At 46.3% G+C, this 20,000-nt stretch overlaps 8 protein-coding genes across 10 annotated transcripts in view; 3 read left to right on the top strand and 5 right to left on the bottom strand.

The window, feature by feature from the left end:
• Positions 1-172, bottom strand: part of LOC107379813 (claudin-4) — a 1,090-nt gene extending 918 nt beyond the window's left edge. The window contains exon 1 of the mRNA XM_070543700.1: positions 1-172. This exon is cut by the window's left edge and continues 918 nt beyond it. Within this exon, the coding sequence (XP_070399801.1) occupies positions 1-17 (17 nt within the window). The 5' untranslated portion in view covers positions 18-172.
• LOC139062550 (claudin-4-like) overlaps positions 1-7,584 on the bottom strand; it is a 19,525-nt gene extending 11,941 nt beyond the window's left edge. Inside the window, exon 1 of the mRNA XM_070543698.1 lies at positions 7,506-7,584. The gene's annotated coding sequence lies outside the window, so the exon portion shown is untranslated. The remainder of the gene's footprint in view (positions 1-7,505) is intronic.
• Positions 710-2,560, bottom strand: LOC139061579 (claudin-4-like). The gene has a single exon (XM_070543697.1). The coding sequence runs from the start codon at positions 1,940-1,942 to the stop codon at positions 1,004-1,006; it is 939 nt and encodes a 312-aa protein (XP_070399798.1). The 5' UTR covers positions 1,943-2,560; the 3' UTR covers positions 710-1,003.
• On the bottom strand, positions 3,639-5,468 carry LOC107379814 (claudin-4). The gene has a single exon (XM_015950737.3). It carries the CDS (start codon positions 4,623-4,625, stop codon positions 3,993-3,995), a length of 633 nt encoding a protein of 210 aa, XP_015806223.3. The 5' UTR covers positions 4,626-5,468; the 3' UTR covers positions 3,639-3,992.
• Positions 5,573-6,607, bottom strand: LOC139062551 (claudin-4-like). Its single transcript, XM_070543701.1, has one exon. The coding sequence runs from the start codon at positions 6,513-6,515 to the stop codon at positions 5,889-5,891; it is 627 nt and encodes a 208-aa protein (XP_070399802.1). The 5' UTR covers positions 6,516-6,607; the 3' UTR covers positions 5,573-5,888.
• A 6,719-nt stretch (positions 7,585-14,303) lies between the features above and the next one.
• On the top strand, positions 14,304-15,287 carry LOC139062549 (claudin-4). The gene has a single exon (XM_070543695.1). It carries the CDS (start codon positions 14,370-14,372, stop codon positions 15,036-15,038), a length of 669 nt encoding a protein of 222 aa, XP_070399796.1. The 5' UTR covers positions 14,304-14,369; the 3' UTR covers positions 15,039-15,287.
• Positions 15,288-16,393: 1,106 nt separating this feature from the next.
• On the top strand, positions 16,394-17,565 carry LOC107379966 (claudin-4). The gene has a single exon (XM_015950930.3). It carries the CDS (start codon positions 16,586-16,588, stop codon positions 17,240-17,242), a length of 657 nt encoding a protein of 218 aa, XP_015806416.1. The 5' UTR covers positions 16,394-16,585; the 3' UTR covers positions 17,243-17,565.
• Positions 17,566-18,433: 868 nt separating this feature from the next.
• LOC107379817 (claudin-3) overlaps positions 18,434-20,000 on the top strand; it is a 2,948-nt gene continuing 1,381 nt past the window's right edge. The window contains exons 1-3 of one of the 3 annotated variants that reach the window (XM_054743345.2): positions 18,434-19,262; positions 19,406-19,573; positions 19,691-20,000. The exon at positions 19,691-20,000 is cut by the window's right edge and continues 1,381 nt beyond it. In XM_054743345.2, the coding sequence (XP_054599320.1) occupies positions 19,557-19,573; positions 19,691-20,000 (327 nt within the window). In that variant the 5' untranslated portion in view covers positions 18,434-19,262; positions 19,406-19,556. Of the gene's footprint in view, positions 19,282-19,363; positions 19,574-19,690 lie in introns of those variants that run through there. The other 2 variants (XM_054743347.2, XM_054743346.2) reach the window with 2 other exon arrangements.

Here is a 20,000-nt window from a genome sequence, read left to right as displayed (position 1 = left end):
CGTCCCATCGACACCATGATGACTTCCGAGTTGGAGCTGAAGCAAGAGGCGCGGGTCGGTTGTGAAGTTGTGAATGACTGACGCTTGTGTCACATCTCTGTCAGCTTTAAGGACTTGAAGGTGGGGCCAAAGCATCCTCCCCTCTGACCAAAAACAGGAGGACGAACGGGTTCTCCAGTCCGACCAGATTCCTGCCAGTATCTGCTCTGTGTGGTTTCGGCGATTGTATGCAAACGACTCATTAGGCATTTAAACTCCGCTCCGCCTGGAGACGAATGCTGATTGGACAGAGGGCTGGGACGTGAGAAAAACAGAGTTTCACCAGATGTCAGAACCACGTTCTGACTCCTTTAAGGTGCTTTTTTCTGCCTATTTAGTCTGTTTTTGTTCTGGAGTCAGAGAAACGGCTCCAAGATTGGAAGTTATTTCAGTTTGATCAACGAGAACGACAAACCCTCACTACTACTGATTAATGTTGATTGATTAGTGACAGGACAGACATGATTCAGGGGTTTTAATCCACTTAAAAATGGAAATGAGCCTCATAAATGTTTTAGAATTAAGATTTGATGTCATCAAGAGCGGCAAATATCTGAATGAACAAGAATGATGCGTTAACCCCCCCCAATTTTACCATCTCTACCTAGATATAGGCTCCTAGGTGAGCTAGCATAGTTGAATATCATGAAAACGACTCCACAAGCAGAGGTGAAAATATAAACATTTTATTTAATCACCTGACAGATAAAAGGTCATTTGCAGGAAAACAAGTCAGTTTTGTGGCCTTGAGGCAGGAAGTCCATAAAAATAAATATACGAACAAAAGATTTCACAATAAAAGAGGATGCAGGTGACTGGAGTGCGAAGACTTTTGACTTCATAGCAACACGTGAATGCAGGAGAGGACTCGGATGACAGTGACTACATACCACACTTAACTTAACAACAAGTCTGTTATTTCCGGCTCAGACTCCTGGAAATGTCTGTTTGTGTTGGGTTGGCTCTAGATGTACTGTCGTGGCGAGTAGGTGGCCGGAGCAGCGTAGGGCTTGCTGGGCATGTAGCTTCCTGCGGGTGTGTATGAGCGGTTGGATGGAGGAACATACGTGGGGCCGTAGGTCGCCGGTGCGTACCGGTACATCGGTGCTGGGGGGTACTGCGGGTACATCGACTGTTGAGGGGGGCAGGAGGTGGTCAGGGTGATTCCTCCTATCAAGAGCAAACAAGCAGCCGTCCAGCCGATGTAGATGGAGGCTCCCAGCTCCCTCTTCTGCGTGCTGGTGACCACGGAGCTGTCGTAGTCTGAGATGGTGACCGCAGCAGACCAGCAGCACGGGATCAGGATCAGGACCGCAGCTATGATGAGCAGACAGCCACCACTGATCACAATGTTGGCGCTCGATTGCTCGGACTTGAGACAGGTGGTGCACTTGGCTCCGATGAAAGTGATGATGAAGCCGATGAAGCCGATCACCAGGCAGATGATGACCAGGGCCTGGGCGGCCCGCAGGTCCTGCGTCAGGGTCATCACAGAGTTTATCAGGTTGCACTGCATCTGACCGGTACTCTGCATGATGCAGTTCATCCACAGCCCGTCCCAGACCAGCTGACCCGTCACGATGTTGGCTCCGATGTAGGTGGTCATCCTCCACATGGGGACCCCACAGCACACCGCCGCCAGAACCAGGCCGATGAAGCTGATGACCTGGCCGGCTGTTTCCTTGGCAATCTTCCCCATGCCGAAGAGGAGTGAAACGTTTCTCGAGAGCTGCAGGTTCCCGAGTGACACAGCCCTCTCATCAGTTGGTCTCAGAATGGGGAGGAGGTGTCGCCGAGTGAGTTCCTCCTGCCGAACCAGATTCTTTCTGTCCCAGGAAGAGGAGTGGCACTCGCTTTTAAACAATGTCGACCTCTGAGGCTGAAGAGCTCGTTTAGGGTTCATGGCTGATCTGAAATGAACGTATCGACTCCAGGAGTCCTGACACCAGCTGAAGTTAGGGACTTAGATTAATGATTAATTCTGATTAATTCTGATTCTGATTATTAATCCCAGAGGGAAATTGATTAAAGTATTTTTGATTTGAATTGAATTGAAAACGATGAAATTCTTTTATCTGATGAGTTTACATGAGTTAAAGTAACATCCACCCATCCAAGTGTTCATTTCTAATGTTAATAAATGCTTTAGTGTCAAACGGCTGAGCTATAATTAAAAATAATACAATTCTTGTGACAATTTAAACTAAATACCATAGAGCTGTGTACCAAATCATCACATTGTTTTTGCATCAGATGAAGAGATGTTAGATTTCCAGATGAACAAACATTCAGAGTGAATTTAGGAGTGATGGGGTGAATTATTCCTTGTAAAACGCTTTGGAGTCCTCTGACTCAGAGAGAAGCTAGACAAGGGCGGGTCATTTACAATTTCAGATAAATGAAGTAAACGATTTCTGCTTCCACCTCCTGAGACCCGAAAGGCTTTGGTTTTTACTTCTCGTGGGTTTTTGTTCTGAGATTTCCTTTGAGACTGGGCCACTTTCGTTAATTCTACATTAAAAAAAACAAGATTATTCTGCACAGAGATGAGAACTTTTAACGATGAAGCCTTCTGGTTGAACCCAGACGTCCCAGGTGAAGGTGGACGTCGAACCTGAAGCTGAAAACACTCGGAGCAAAACTAAAAGTGTCTCTGCTCTGAGGTCCCGTGACAGAAACCAGCGTGTAAACACAGGTGAGACACGCCCTGGCCACATGACGCTTTAGCTGTTGCTAAAAACAACTGCTCACTCACCCAGGTGTCTCACGCTGAACTTTAATCCACGTTGGTTTAAAGTTTTGACCCATTTTGGATTCAGTGACTCACCTAAGGAGAACTTTAACTGTTTTTATGAGTTTTGATGGTTTTTATCGCTAAAACAAAGAAGAACTAAATGATTTTCAATGTTTTAAAGCACAGCCCTGCAGCAGGTCTACCTGTGGTTGGTCAGGGTCAACAGTTGACTTGATGTGGAACACCTGGAGGGGTGGAGCTTAATTCATCCAAACATCTGGTCTGTGGTGTCCAAATATGTTTAGACAAGGGCCAAAATCATCAAACTGAACGTGCTCACAGGGCCACTAAAATTATTGTTTTCATTTAAAAGCAAATCATTTTATTTATTTTAAAACTCTTCAACTGCTCAACAACTACAATTATTTGTGTTTTTGCAGAAAATAATCAGAAATCTTTCTAGATAAATAAAACCACACCATTATGAGTTTCAGTCAAAGGCCTTAACAGCCACAGGTGGCCCACCAGCCTCACACTGGAAGCCTCAGATCTAAATCTACCTCTCTGTTGTCGCCACACTAGCGCTGCTGTGTTAGCGTTTCCGTGCGTATCCCAACATCTCTGCTGAAGTCCAATTGTGTACTCCATCCCATGATAAAAATCGTTGATCATGATGGTTTTATGTAACTTAAATTATTGGTTGACTTTCACGTTTTATGTTTTGGTCACAATATCAACAATCGGGGTCTTGTCCGGGACCTGAATCTCGTCCCTTTCACCCCCCAAAAATACTTATATGTTCCCCTCCGGCTTCTTAAGTCAAGAGTTAAACGTTTTCCGTTAAAAATGAATTAAACAGTACTAATCCAGTTATTGTAGAGTTTATTTACATAGTTTATGACATGAAAGTTCGAATATTTACCCAAAATGTTGTAATCATAAAAACAGAATCTTATCAATCAAGAGATATTTGTGTGAAATGTTAGAGAAGAAGAGGTTTTTCTATGTGTACGATGGTAAAATACCTTAAATAACTACTCGTTTTGTAAGAAGAAATGTTTTAGGCTTGATTTCATTCATTTGTAAATTCCTCCTGGAAAACCTGATTTGTTTTTCCGATGAAAATTCTGTTCAGTAAAAAAAAAAAGGTCGGTGGGGGTTTGAAGCCCTCCTGGTTTCTTATCGACTCTCAGAGTCCGTGCAGGAACCTGACAGCAGTTTATACGTATTCTCTGGTAGTGGAGGCAGACTTCACGGGGGTGAATTTCCTAACGTAGTGTTGGTTTTGATCGGGGGGGCAGTTCCAGCACAGCAGCCCCCCTCCCATCAACAGAAGGGCAGTAGCGGCCCAGCCGATGTACAGCGCCGCTCCGATCTCATACCTCTGCGTATCCAGCAGCAGTGGGTTGTAGAAGTTGGTGATGATGGTGTGGGCCGACCAGCAGACTGGGATGAGGACGAGAAAACCCGAGATGATGAACAAGCTCCCAGAAACAATGCTGGCCTTCGACTTGGATGCCTCATCCTCGATGCAGTTGGTGCATTTCCCACCAGCGATGGACATGACGACGCCAAAGACCCCAAGGATGATGGAGATGATGATCATGGCGCGAGCCGCCTGCAGGTCCTGTTGCAGAGCCAGCATGGAGTCGTACACTTTGCACTGCATCTGGCCCGTACTTTGTACCACACAGTCCATCCACAGGCCCTGCCAGATGACCTGTGCGGTGATGATGTTGGCTCCGATGAAAGCCGTGACCTTCCACATGGGTAAGGCACAGACTATGATGTCCAGGAGAGAGCCGATGGAGGCCAGCAGGATGCCCGTCATCTGAATCCCCTGAGAAACCATCTTTAATCCCCTCAAGTCGAAAGGAAAGCTGCTGAAATGGTGAAAGCTTGAATTTATGAGCTCTTATGTGGCGAGACAGGCGATGAAGGGATGAGGGTTTGTGATACCAGAATCCTCAGCTGCCATTGGCTGAAGAAAGTTTACACACAAACAGATGGAGGCTTTGCCCTTTTGAATGTGCTGACCTGCAGAACTCCACAGCTTCAAGGTCACGAATCAGCTGTGAACCAGACTCTTTATTTAAAAAGCTGCTTGTTTCAAACAGGATCTCACGGCAGTGAAATCATCTACCAGTCTCCATCACAGCTGATAGTATCAGACATCCCAAATATGAGGTTTAAAAAACCACCCGGAGAATTTCAGCTCAGAATCCCAAAACACAGTCTGACGGGAGAAGAGAGGGCGGCTCCATCTTTACTTACTGATGAAGAAACTAAAGTTCATCAGGTGAACTCCTTCGTGTTTGAAAAGACTTACATAAGAGCAGGAAGTACCCAGCTTAGAGACAGGTAAATTATCTCATCACACTTTTTAGATTTCACTATAAAACCTGTTTGTCCAGCGTGTGTTTTCAGGAGAAAAGGCGTTTTTTCTTGTCCTTCCACAGGGGGGCGGTGTTGCACAGGTGAGTGCACAGGCTGCAGGAATACATGTTCCTGTTTTCTTCTGCAACCAGGTTTAGTTGTTGCATTTAAAGAAGCACGAGCATCATGTGACACGGGAGAGATCGAACAGATCTGCAGGCAGCGGCTCAATAAACGAGAAATTTTAGTTACGGTTTATAAAAGATGTTTGTCTTCTGTAAGTCTCTGGTCTCAGTCCAACTTTTACTGAACACTGTATTTGTTAAAGCTTTAATAAGAATTATGAATCGTTCCTTCACAGTGCAGCCTTTATCTGGAGCTACATGTGTGATCAGATCTATGAAGAAAACACGAGAACATGCGTTCAGCATTAATAAAAAACTTTATTTACATTTGCAAACATTTATTTTCACAAGAACTTTCAAATTAATGTAAAAATACAAAAAAATAAACGACTGAAATGGGTGAAAAACCAAAAACACTTGTTCTAAAAGGTGAAACAACAACTTGTTCCGGGAGGAGGCGGATCTCTTCTCTGATCGGTGCTTTTCTGGGTGTGGTCCACATCTCAGAGCTGCTACTCAGCATCAACACATAAAAATAACCATCGTGGCTTCATGAGCAACCGTCACGGACCTCAGAGCATTCAGTCTTTTCTCAGTCCCTTCTCCCGCCCCCCTCAGACGTAGCCTCCCTTGGGTGCAGAAGAACGAGGACCTGCATACTTGGCGGAATAGTTATCTTTGGGAGGACAGTTGGCACAGAGGAGTCCACCACCCAGGATGAGGAGAGCAGAGGCGCCCCAGCCGATGAAGAGCGACGCTCCCAGCTCCATCTTCTGCGAGCTCGTCAACATTGGGTTGTAGAAATCCCGAATGATGGCGCTTGCTGTCCAGCAAACAGGAGTGAGGCAGAGGATTCCCGCTATGATGAAGATGGCTCCAGCCGCTATGCAGACCTTAGCTTTGGAGCTTTCATCCTCGATGCAGTTGGTGCACTTTCCTCCTGCGATGGCTAGAAGGATGCCGATGACGCCGACCAGAATGGAGACGACGGTGAGCGCACGAGCCGCCTGGAGGTCCGACGAGAGAGCCAGCATGGAGTCATACACCTTGCACTGCATCTGGCCCGTGCTCTGGACCACACACTCCATCCAGATGCCCGACCATGTGGTTTGAGCCGTCACAATGTTCTGCCCAATGAAGGCCGTGACTCTCCACTGAGGAAGAATGCAGGTGACGATGGCTCCAATCCAGCCAATGATGCCCAGGGCGATGCCCAAAATCTGGAAGCCAGCCGATGCCATGTCTCAGAAGGTTTCTCACAGGTGCTCCCGGAAAACGGCTAGAAGTCCTGAACGTGGCGAGCGTGAGAGAGTGAATAAGCTCTGTGGGGCTGGGGCTGGTCTTTTATACTCTTAACTCAGGAGGGGCTCCACGTCCGTTGACACAGAGTCACATGGAGCGCTGACGTCGTCTCCCCCCCACTCCCATCACCAGGCATGTTTCATCCTGTCGGGTTTTTGTTGCAGCCAGGTAATCATTAGAGGAAAGGCACCACTCTGACTCAAGCATCAGCTGGTGCGGATGGAAACAGACACGACGTTCAGCCACACCTTTTTACCGGGTTTTTACCTCTTGTTTACTCACTCCTGTGGGTGTTACCGGGCAACGGGGGGCGGAAACTGGTTTCAGGAGGCCAGAAATAACCCAAAAATTATTCTGGATTCTTGAATTTTCTGATCAAAGCTTTTCCTTAAACAAATCTTAAACTGTAAAGTGGTGCCTGACTCCTAATGTTCACACGTCTGCGGTGATCTCTAGTAGGAGAGAATGCCGTGTAAGGCATCCGCTGGGGAAAACCGCCGCTCTGGCACTCCTGTTTCAGGAAGTCGAAGGTCTAATCGTCTGTTTTCTATCAGAAGCTAATGCAGGAGATAGGTGTAGGAGACTATTTTCATGTTCAGCCTGCATATAAAAGGAAATGACGCTCTACGACGACCATCTCTCATCTGCTACATCTGCGTATTCTTATTTTAAGTCAAACACTCGCTCAAAATCACAAAAGCTCCCGACTCCTCCTCCCTCCAAGTGTTTGGGGAACCAACTTGTTGCTTAAAGAGCTTCAGATAGAAACCACTATGGTTAAAGAGGTCACAGCAGCAGGCCTTTCAGGCTATTGGTTCAACACAACAGCAACACGTACCTCATCGGACCGCATCATTACTTCCTAACAGGCCTAATTTCTCCGTACCAGAGAAGAACTCTGAATGAAAGAAAAGACGAAAGCCGCTGACCTTGTGAAGACGTTGGTCCTTAAACACCGACGGAGAGGACGTCCACTCTGCAGTCCTGCTCTCTAACCATCTAAACCTTTTTATTCGTCTGCAGAGAGAGGTCCTCGGGTGGCAGAAGCCAGATGATTTCTGCTGTTAGACCGCCGTCTGACTGAGTGAGACGGTGAGACGGGATGCGGGGAGTTAGGAGAACCTGAGGGCCTCGGAGATGAATAGAGCCAGTGTTTAAGAGCCAGGGCTACCGTTAGGACCATAATACCTCCGTTTTATCCGAGGCAGCATCATCAAAGGTGCCCGAGTTCAGCTCTGGAGATTGGGTTTCCTGCATGTAAGAAGTCACGGAGGAATTTTACAATTAAGCTGCCGAGGACAGGAACTTTCAGGAGGAGATTCCTTCGGGAATGCATGGGGCACACGAGGAACATCAAATATGAGCTAAGAGTAAAACTGCGTTTAAAGCTTTGTACGTGGAACAAGCCGTAAACGACATGCAACGCCCGCTTTTCTCTTTTGTTTTGCAAAAGAGGGCTGAGCACGTTCTGCAGCAGCCAGGAGAGCTGAATCCCAGAGCTGTGGGAAACTGCCAGAGGGAGCTGAAGGGGAACAAGTGTCAGCAAGTAACCAGAGGCAAGCCCAGACCTCAGAGGAACGACCCGATCACTCGGGTGACCAGCCCTCCAGTCGACCTGATCGGGGCCAAAACATCTACAGTTGGGAATACAACACATGTTTTAATCCAGGCTCTTTAGGGCCATGCAAGACAATAACAGGAAGTAGAATGTGGAGAAAAAAGATGAAACTTCCTTCAGTCCTTCAGAATAAGAGTCCCAAACATACCCCCATAACTTATGACATTTATAAAGTAGTTCAGTTTCACTGTTTGCCTGGAGAACTTCAACTGTTTTACAAGCTTTGTGTGTATGTTTTAGACTTTTATTTTGAAGGATTGAAGGAAGTAGACAAAAAAAATCTCACCTCCTATTCAATGACATTCCTACTTTTCTTAACGTTCACAAAACACACCCAGAACCGTCGGTTACGGCAACACCAGAACAAACATTTCCTTTCCCTTCGTCTCCTTTGATGATTTGTAATTTGTGGAAGTTTTTATTTTGATATTTAATTTGTTTTCTGGACCCCAGACTTGGTGTTTCGTGACCGTCTGTGGGGCCCCCACCCCAGCTTAGAAAACCACCAACTTCCAATCAGGTCTTTTATTTTCTCACCTGTAAACAGCAAACAGAAACGAACACGCGGAGCGACGAAGGCGTGCCGGTTGGGGATTGGTCGGTCGTGTTATGTAAAGCAGCACCTGTCTGAGCCACCCTCAGGCCTTTGTGCAGGGGGTCACGGTTTCAGCGCGCTGCAGATAAACATCTCTGACTGATCCTGACATGTTGGGACATTACCCGCCAGCAAGGTGCGTCACCAAGAGGAACCAGGGGACGTAAAGTTTGTACCGGGAGAAACTTCTGAACCTGATCACAGATTTGGTTTCTAAAGGAAGAAACACAAAAGTAAACGGGAGCGCTCGTCGCTGCGGGGGTGGGGTGGGGTGGGGGGGCAAACAGGAAGTGGTCGCTTCAAACTAAACACACAAGGCTTTTATTTGGTGACTTGTGTAACTTTAAATGATCTGAGAACATGATGGTGTTGTTGGAACTCCTCCATCTTCAGGGAATCTGCTGGTTTTCTCAGCGGGAGTCTTGGATCGTAACGGGGTTCCTGAAGCTAGTGAGAAACTAATAAACACAACCTGGTCGGACTGGTTCCCGCTCCCATGGGGGGGAACGTTCGGGAGCAGGAAACCTGTTTCTGGTGAACTGTTCAGACACGTCGACGCACCTGCAGCAGACGTGGTGAAACCCTCAGAAGCTCAGATGAGATCCAGTTCTAGACAAATCAGATGTTTCATGAACTTCCGTCAGGGGTGTCCGGCCCTGGTCCTGGAGGTCCCCCAACCCCGTACAGCACGTCTCAGTGGTTCTGCTGCTCCAACACACCTGGCTCAGAGCTGCTGGTGAAGCTCTGCAGAAAGATTTGATCACCTGCTGACTGAAGTCAGGTGTGTTGGGGCAGATGAAGAGGGTAGGGGCCTCCAGGACCGGGCTTGGATGAAGTAGCTTTGGTTTCACCGATGCTTGATTCGGTGTAGATTTAGAAACCTTTTTGGAACGTGGTGATGAGCTCAAACGCAGCCTCACCATGAGATGGAACGCACCTGTTTGAGGGCCTGTTCACACCTGCAGCCGTTTTCGGTGCGGTTCCTCTGAGCGTATGTGAACACAGACCCATACGGAGCCCTCCGGAGGAGGTGGACCCGGCTTGTTTACGGTGTGGACGTGATCCAACCTGGATCCGACACAAGGACATGCTCTAGTTTGAGCCACAGGCCGACCTGTGACCAGGTGTGTGTGTGTCATTCTGGGATGCAGAAGTATCTCCTAGCTGAGGTGATGTGAGGGTTACCTGCCTGATCTTTGGGCAGATGGCCAGCTGGCTCAGGATTAGAACGCAGATATTTACTTACTTCCTGTACAACTCCACGCCGGCTCTGCAGCTGGACCTGAGAGTAAGAAGGACACCTTGTGGACCGATGTGGTTACTGCAGCCCATTTCTAAAGTGCAACAGTGACTTTCTCAAAACCGTTCTGTACGGCGAACATCTGAGGACATCCTCAGGTCTCAGGCGTCGGACAGCAGACCGTAGAGAACAGAGATGGGGATTGTGCCGTGATTTTGTTCTGCTCGGCAACAGAACCAGGTTCATTCACTGCGCTGACTGAAGTCACCTGGTTTAGTTGCTGAACTTAAGAAAAAGATGGCGTGAAGACGACTTGTTGATCCCACGATTCCCCATCTCTATTAGAGAATAAAGCCTCAGGTTTCATTCAAAAACCCATCGAACCTCTGACTGATTAGTGTTGGTCAAAAGGGCCTCAGGAAAAAAAAAACATCACACAAAAAGGAATCAGGGAAACGGCTTCAACAAAAAGTTGGATTTTGGGTTTTTCCTGATTCCGTTTTGTCTGATGTTTTTTTTTTCCTGAGACCTTTTTGACTAGCAGACATCTGATGGGTTTTTGAATTAAACCCGAGGCGTTTTTCTCTGAGACCTGACAATGTCCCAAAACGAATACCGTAGTTCTGTGCATTTCGTGGCTAACGACCGGTTACGGATCAGCGCCAGAAGGTTCTAGATGGCGAGCAAAGACGAATCACATAAGTTGATACATTTCACTGTAATATCGAGTTTCTTGAGTTTTTGTTAGAGCTGACAACATCTAATTCACCGTTAGCATTGTTAGCTCATCGTTAGCCTCTAGCCTTCTTTATTAGAGTAAAACAAAAAGATGCCGTGGCTTCTGAGGGTGACAAAAAACACTTCTGGGTTGCTCCAGTAACTGGCGTAGGATGTCTGCAAAACCCTTGTGAGTTCTGATGGTCGACGTCAGCTTGGCGCTGACTCAGCAACCTCAGGTCTGTAAACAAAGACTACATCCCTCTTGGTTTTGTTGAAAGGAGAAAACCTGTAGCCTCGTGTAGCTCTATAGTAGAGTTCACGCTGCCTCCACGTATCACAATCTGACTCTGCATCTAAAAATCATCATCCCTTTATTGAAAGACAATAGACTCCGTCTCGTGACAAAGTTATAGTCAGATCTCGTCTGATTTGGCGGGAAAACTTTCTGAAAACAAAAATTTCTCATTTTAGCAACTTTTGATGTCGTAACACTTTAAATCTGCTTTAAATGCAGAAATACACACACACACACACACACACACACACACACACACACACACACACACACACACACACACACACACACACACACACACTCGTGTGTAGTTCTTTCTAACTGATTTTTAATTTCCTGGTTGAAAGCAAAAACTAACCAAAAGTCTGCTTTTACTCTGAAAGATGCATCAACATCAGCGGTGGCTGATCTGGTGAATTAAATATTAAGACGGATGTTCTGTTCATCCCGGCAGATCTGCGCTGGTTACCGGTCGTTTTTAGAGTGCATTTTAAAATTATTTTATTGGTTTTTAAGGCACTGAACGGGATGGCACCAGAATATTTATCTGACTTGCTACAGCCATATATACCTAGACGTTCGCTCCGCTCAGAGTCACCATGTGCTTCTAGTCCCCGCTACTAGGCTCAAAACAAGAGGAGACGGGGCTTTTTCTGTAGCAGGCCCAAAATTATGGAATGATCTTCCATTATCTGTGCGACTCTCCACGTCAGTAGAGGTTTTTAAGAAGGCGCTGAAGACCCATTATTATAATCTGGCTTTTAAATCTGTGTGTTAACTGATGTTTTGTATTTTGCTGTTTTAATTTTTTTATTGGGTTCCTGTATATTCTTTGTTTTTATCTTTTTAGTTTAGTCTTGTGCAGCACCTTGGTGACATATGTCTGTAAGGTGCTTTTATAAATAAAGGTGATGATGATGATGATGATGATGATGGTGTTTTTGCTGACGTTGACCTAGCCCCTCTGAAAGAGCGACGCCCCCTGCAGGCAGCAGCAGGCACCAACACTAACGTGCCTTTGCCTGGTTATTTCAGCTTGTTTAACTGATGTCATTATTTACTCGTTTCTTCAAAATAAAATCAGCTTTCACTGAGTGACATCTGTAAACTCTGTAGCTCAGTTTGTGTGGAAAAGCTCGAGCCCTCCTGACCTCTGACCCACGATGACCTTTGTTAGTTAGTAGAGGACTACAACGATGAAAGGCTCTCTTGTGTAACTAAAAGGCTCGTTGTCCAGCAGATGGTGGAGGAGACATTCCCACCTGTCCAGGCGTCTTTAATCAGTTTAAAACAGGGTCGGTTCTTCTCTTTGTTTTCTAAACGTGTTTGGAAGTTGTTGTTATTTTATTGGAGGTTCAGCATCTCCACGACGGCCACTGAGGAGGTAGAAACGGTGTTGAGATTAAAACTCAAAGGTAGAACATTTTAAAAATACAATTTAAAGAAAAAAGGGGAAAATATTTGAAGGTTTCCAGAACCCAACAGCATTTGTTCTGGTTTTACTCAGTAAACTTGTTTTTAAGTGAGTTACTACTGGAACAGCAGCGTCAGTCCTTTGATCCTTCAAAATAAGAGTCAGAAGTAGGAGTTTGGAAACTTTGTTCTCTGAAAGTCTTCTGAAGGCCACGCAGAATTAATCCTAAATGGTGTCACAACCATGACTGGATCAAACCGGATGTTATGTCATTTGCATATTTATATTTTCAGCATTTGCCTTCAGACACCAACAACATGAACTTCTCTACCAACAGCCTCCAGAGGTGTCAGACATCAGTTCCTGCTAGAGGTGCCACTCTGGAGCATAGAGGGGCAGAAAAGAGGTTTCAGTTTTAAATATTTTACTTTAAAAAGGATCGTAAAACATATAAATCTGCAACCGGATGGAGGAATGAACCAAAAGTTACCTGAGTTATCTTAGGTGTGTTCTTGCTGTGTCGTATCTCTAATTCCTGCTGTAGTTCGTTTTTAAAACACAGAGCAGTTTTGTTTACCTGCAGGAAAACAGGTAAACAAAACTGCTCTGTGTTTTAAAAAAGAACTACAGCATGGAATTACCTGAGTTATTTTATTTTTATTAATATTAATAATTTATTATTAGTAGTAGTTATTATAATATTATTATTATTATTATTATTATTATATTAATATTATTAATATTATAGTTAGTATTATAATTATATTAATATTATAGTTATTATTAATAATAATAATATTATTCTATTGTTGTTATTATATTATTATTGTTATTATATTAATATTATAGTTATTATTAGTTATTATATTAATATTATAGTTATTATTATTAATATTATTAATATTATTCTATTGTTGTTATTATATTATTATTGTTATTATAGTAATATTATAGTTATTATTATTAATATTATTATTATTGTTGTTATTATATTATTATTGTTATTATATTAATATTATATTTATTATTATTAATATTATTATTATTGTTATTATAGTAATATTATAGTTATTATTATTAATATTATTGTTATTATATTAATATTATTATTATTTTCATATAGTATAGTACTGTTGTTTTTGTTCTCGTAAAACTTTCAAGTGCATCTTTCAAGGTACTTTTGTATGTTTAAGACTCTTATTGTGAAGGTTCAAAGGAAGTTCCTATGAGTTCTACTACCTAACGTTTGAGTCCTTCCCATAAAAAATCCTCGGGGCCAAAACATTTGATTGAAATTTCATCACATGCTCCTTTCTCGGCGGACGCGTGGGACCACATCCTCATCCCTCCTCTTGACCCTTTTATTCTAATTTAAACGTAAACGTCGCCAGCAGCGCTCCTGAAAAGGTTTCTTCTTCCTCTCAGACCACCACAAACTCACCTGGATGAGTGATTCAGTGTTTTTCCTTGGAAAATTGCTTCATGTCACAAACTCTGAGACGCTTGAACTCAGGGAGGTTAGAGTTACACCAGAACGACGAGTAAATGAGCACATGAATCATTCATGTGGCTCCGATTTTAAATTCACAGGTATTCACTTGTTAAGAAAACAAAACCAGGAAGTACATTTCTGTTTTCTCTCTGTCGTGGTAGGCTGGAGTGGACTTGAGCGCACAGGCAGCTCTGTACCTGAGCTTGAAGGTAAACGTGATGCCACCTCGATCTGACTCCACCTTCAGTCCTCTAAGCTCTATAAAGAAGGTAGAATCTGTTTCTCCCGCACTAAAAACTCCTCCGCAGGAGCCCCAGAGGTCCAGTGTCATCTTGGGAGACTCTGCGGACACAAAAGGCCTTCTATTCCACAAATCCCTGGAACAGAACCTCGCTGCACGCCCGTACTGAGCTCAGAACATGTACTCTGCAGGCGTGGAGATCCTCGGGATCATCTTGGCTGTGGCGGGGTGGCTGGGCGTGATGGTGGCCTGCGGCCTGCCCATGTGGAGGGTGGCAGCTTACATCGGACAGAACATCGTCATCTCTCAGGTGATCTGGGAGGGCTTGTGGATGAACTGCTCGGTGCAGAGCACCGGTCAGATGCACTGCAAGGTGCACGAGTCCATGCTGGGGCTCCCCGTGGACCTGCAGGCAGCTCGGGCTCTGGTCATCGTCTCCATGGTGCTGTCCATCGTGGGGATCTGCCTGTCGGTGGCTGGTGCCAAGTGCACCAACTGTAGCCGGGACGTGAGCAGCAAACCCCGCCTGGTGGTGGCTGCTGGGGTGACCTTCGTCGTTGCTGGGTTGCTACTGCTGGTGGCCGTGTCCTGGACCGCCCACGCCATCGTAGTGGGCTTCTATGACCCGCTGCTGGAGGAGACGGCCAAGAGGGAATTTGGGAATGCTCTGTACTTCGGGTGGGCTGCTTCCTGCTTGCTCATTCTAGGGGGAGCCCTGCTTTGTTGCTCCTGTCCACCAAAACCACCAACATCAGCCAGCGGCGGCGCCTCTGCAGCTTCCCGGGTCAGATACTCTGCGGTAAAACCCAAATCAGACAACGGGTACACCAGGAGAGACTATGTTTGATCATGTGACGTTTAACCTCCACGTCTGTGTTCCTTTTCCCGTCTGCATGCAGATTTTGTTCATTTGAATAAAACAATGTTGATCCTTTCAGGTCATCTCTGATAAAGATGTTTATTTTTGTAAAGTTTCTGAATAAAAGAGCAGAACCGTCTCCACAGGCTGACTCAGCAAGCCTGCACTTGTCATGCAGCCGGGTCCCACAGCAGCAGGAGCTCAGCTCCTGCAGGAGCACATCTAGAGCCAGAAGCAGGTATTTTATGTCAGAGTTGAGGGGGACGGAGACAAAGGGAGGCTTGTCTCCGAAGAGCGCCTTCTGCTCCCGCTCCATTATGGCTCGTCCTCCATTTGGGGAGTGAAACTGAATCAGAGATAAAGTCTCGGTGGGGGTGAGGGGGTGTCACTTGCTCTGAAACTGAGCCACAAAGACTCTATTGACCTGCTGGTTTGCAACGGTGGACCTGGAGAAGAACTCCCGAGGTCAGAAGACTTTCTGCTTTAACCGAATAAATAAAAATAAAAATCCGCAGCTGCGAAGAGCGAGTCTCTCTAAACCATTCTGATGCAACAGAAGCGCCGAGCAGACGCAGGTGCATAGAGGGGCCGCCGCATGTGAAGGTCATGTGACTGAAACCAAAAAATACCAGAGGGAGGTGATTAGTGCGCGAGGGCAGCAGCCAGGAAGCATCTGCACGAGTCGACTAAAGGACAACAAGCACGTTTCCTGTGAGGCAGGTGTCGTAAAATACGTGGAATTTTAATCCCAGTTGCGTCAAATATAAATGTGTGTGTGTAAAAGAGCAACTTATCTGGGTTAAATTAGCTGCTGGCTTAGCAGAATCTCAGAGTGAAACACAAAGTTAACCTTTAACCTATGATAAGACCCCCCCCTCCCCCTCCCCAGCTCGGCTTGTGCACGACCTTCCCCCACAAGCGCCTTCGGCTGAACGTGAGATTTAAAAGTCGTTGTTGGCGTCCCTTCCTGCTTGAGCTTTAAAGGAAGAGAAGTGTGCAGAAGCTCGTGGGAGGACACGACCGGTCCCTCAGCAGAGACGTCAGCTGGAGGACTCCTAAAACCTCCCAGTCGACGGCTGTCACGCGTTCCTGTAAAAGTTGGGACGATTTGACAGGATTCTGTTCAGATAACAATCCTCCCTTTGAAGTCAGAACATGTGTTTAAAGTAAGTCATCCTTTGCTCAGAACTAGACCCAAACGGACAGAACCGGTAAAGAAAACCTGCTGACCCAGGTCCCACGGCTAAAATTAGGCGTCGCTTCAATGACTAATCCAATTCTCGTTACCCTCGCTGTTAATCTTTGACTCCTCCAGAGCTGAGAGCCCCCCCCCCCCCCCCCCCCCCCCAACAACAACCTGCTGTGGTGGAGGATCAGTGATTCATCTGCAGCTGCTGATAATCTGAAATTGGGGTTTTGAAAGTTCAAATGTTGACTGAAGGAGTTGTTTGAGCAGCATCTCCTCCCTCGGTCCTGTCGTATAAAGCATCCATCGCACACCCAGACACCCGCTCTGCTCTGAACCTGCTGCAGACATGCCTGCAGTTGGGCTGCAGATACTCGCCGTGACGCTGGCTGCCATGGGATGGATCTTCTCCATCTTCACTTGTTTCTTACCCATGTGGAGAGTGTCGGCCTTCACCGGGGGGAACTTTGTGACGACGGATGTCACTTGGGAGGGCATCTGGATGACCTGCATCCTCCGGAGCACAGATGTTCTGCATTGTGAGATGCATGACACCATTTTGGGTCTGGACGCAGAGCTTCAGGCTGCTCGTGCTCTCGCCATCATCTCCATCGTGATGGGAACTCTGGGGCTGCTGGTTGCCACTTTGGGGGCAAAGTACACGGTTTGCATAGAGGAGGAGCGGGCTAAGGCTCGGGTGATGATGGCTGCTGGGCTGGCTTTTATCCTGGCCGCTCTCTCCCTGATGATCCCCGTGTCGCAGACAGCTCACCTCATCATCGCACAGTTCAAAGATCCGACCGTGCCTCAAGGACAGAAGAGGGATTTGGGAGAAGCTCTGTACCTGGGATGGAGCGCCGCTGCTTTTCTCCTCATGGGTGGATGCATCCTCTGCTCCAGCTGTCCACAAAAAGCTGGGAGAAGGCACAAGCCGTCGTCGAAGGCGGCGCACTCCCAGGCCAAGACGACTGGTTCAGGTGTCCTTGAAAAGCAAGATTACGTCTGAAGGTCTGTCTGCTCTCTGTCCCGGGTCAAAGGTCGAAGAGACCTGAAGATGTTTCTCAGATTGTCCTCTGGGATGCTGAAAACCCACAGCTCCTTCATCCATTTACCTGGATGACTGTTTCAGGCCACAGGTGGGCGTTCGTCCTGTTGCGCCTGATTAAAACAAACATTTAATCTGTCATCTTATTTTGAAAAGTATCAGCTTCCTCCTAATAATGTTTGATGTTTTTTGTGTGTTCAGACTTTAAAAAGCTGCATTTTCACAAATTTTATGGATTTTTAAAAATTGTTTCTATCAAAATAAATGACAATAAAAACCAAGTAGTGCCAAGTTGTGTGTGTGTGTGTGTGTGTGTGTGTGTGGGGGGGGGGGGGGTGTTAGGTTAGCCACACCGTTATCAGTGTTGCTAATTTAGCCTGTTTGGTCCCATATTTATCAGCTGTGGGATACCTCAAGGACCCGTCCTAGGCCCAAAGTTTTCATTATTGCTTACTTACTTCATTATGCACATCAATGATCTGCATATGTAGAGTATCAACACCTTTCAAATGAGTTTTATTTAAAGATGACAAACATTCTTTGTTCCGGTGTGGATTTGCAGCAGAATCTGGGGCGATCACTAAAAAAGGCAAAAAATAAAAAATGGTTTGATTCAAATGAAATAACTTTGAATTTAGATGAAACCAAATTCGTGTTACTGGAAAAACACACACATACATAGCAGCAAACGTAACTATCGACATGGTTAACGCTGAAAGGGTAACTGTGGACGATCAAATCTGACAGAAACCACAAATGAAATATGTTCGGGGGAAGTTGGAGCTCGGAGTCTCGCCATCCTAGCAAAAAACATCCTCCGTCAGAAAACTCTTCATACGCTCCGTACTCCACTCTTATCCTATCGGAGTTACTGGGCACAAGTGTGAGGAAACACACGCAAACAATTACTTTGTACATGAATGAAGAGCAGCAAAAGAAACGAGTGAGGCGTAGCGATGAGAGTTCAGTCCGACGGAACTCTTTGTTGTGTTTGTTTTTCTTTCCCTGTTTTTATTTTTAAACGAGTAAATTAGGTCAAACGAATGAATGGATGGATTCTAGTTTGCAGTGGATTTTCTTCTGGAAACATGGGAACGTGTAAAGAAGGGCCTTGGGAGTTTACACGTCAACCTACCTCCTATTCATACTATCGTCCACTTTTATTCGTTGACGTTTGAAATGAAAACAGATAAACATTAACTGAGTAATCAGGCCTGCTGATATAAATACCTACGACTCCTGACCCGTGTTCACTTTGGAGGTTCTGCTGCGGGTCTCTCCCTCCCACCGCAGAGCTCAAAGATTCATTTACTTTCAGCGTAGCACACTTTTACTACGATGAATATTTAGGTTTGGTCTTTAATCCTCTTGGTTTGGACTAAACAAACATCTGCCTGAAGCCCCGCCTCCTGGGAAAGGGTCAATGTTTTTCTTTTGCCTTCTTTGCTTTTGGCTTTTTGTAACTCGAGAGAGACGGGACCTTTCTGGGGTTGATCAAACTTCCTGTTTGCCTTGGTGGCGCTGCGACTGGTCGCTCTGCCGCCTCACAGCCAGAAGACTGCGGGTTCTAAACCCAGGTGCAGCTTTAACCGACGGCCTTCTCTGGATGTCTCTTTGATAAAATCACTGGCAGCGTAAATAAACACGCTTACAGCTCGGGTTGGATGAAGAACAGAGTTAATTAAAACCTCCACCACGGCGTATTTCACACAGCCGGCTCCGCCAGAACCAAAAACCCAAACGTTTAATTAAAACAGAGAACGGCCTGTTCGTGGACTCCGTGATAACGGGAGCAGTCCGAGACTAATGGACCATGGGGGGGTGAGCATTCCTCTGGAGATGCTCCAGCCACCAGATGACTCTCTGCTGATCGCTGAGCAACACAAACTCGATGCGGGCAGGTAAAAGTCCCACTCTGGGGGAAAAACACACCTGAGGGGGTTAAACCCTGTAATCGTAGAAGGACACCTGCATCCTTCTGGTAAGTGAGTGAGACAAAGGTGAGTGAAGAGCTCTTTAAACGGATTTATTCTCCTGATCGATAAAGTTTTGAACACTCGGCGTCACCGAGAGCATCTTGAGGAAAGGGGTTTGGTCTGAGACTGCTCGCTTGTGTCCTCTCAGCTGTGAAAGACCTCTTTGTGGTCGGGTTCACTGGAACGGGTCGAGTAAGCCGATAGCAGGAGCGCTCAGATGCTTCAGGTCCTTCCTCCTCTTCAGTGATGTCAGCCCCTTCACAGGCTCCTCCCCTGCACCTGCCCAGGTTTATATAAGGATGCTCGTCAGATTAAGGTAACAGATCACCGCACAGTCTGAGAGTGGAGAGCTGAAATCACCCAGTCTCCAGCGAGTTTGACCTTTTAACCAGACCTTCTCCGTTTCCTCCTCCTCGGGTGAGGCATCCCTCAGCACCTGCAGCAGCAGCAGACCTCCCAGCATGTCGGTCGGACTGGAGCTGATAGGCATCTCTCTGTGCATCCTGGGATGGGTTATCGCCGTCGTGGCCTGCGCCCTCCCCATGTGGAGGGTGACGGCCTTCATCGGCAGCAACATCGTGACAGCTCAGATCATCTGGGAGGGTCTGTGGATGACCTGTGTGGTCCAGAGCACGGGGCAGATGCAGTGTAAGGTCTACGACTCCATGCTTGCCCTCTCCCAGGACCTCCAAGCAGCCCGAGCCCTCACCGTCATCTCCATCCTGTTGGCCATCCTGGCCGTT

The sequence above is a fragment of the Nothobranchius furzeri genome, chromosome 13, assembly GCF_043380555.1.
Source record: "Nothobranchius furzeri strain GRZ-AD chromosome 13, NfurGRZ-RIMD1, whole genome shotgun sequence".
NCBI lineage: Eukaryota > Metazoa > Chordata > Actinopteri > Cyprinodontiformes > Nothobranchiidae > Nothobranchius > Nothobranchius furzeri.
The sequence above is the reverse complement of the archived record's forward strand: the minus strand, read 5'-3'. Positions and strand labels throughout refer to the sequence as shown.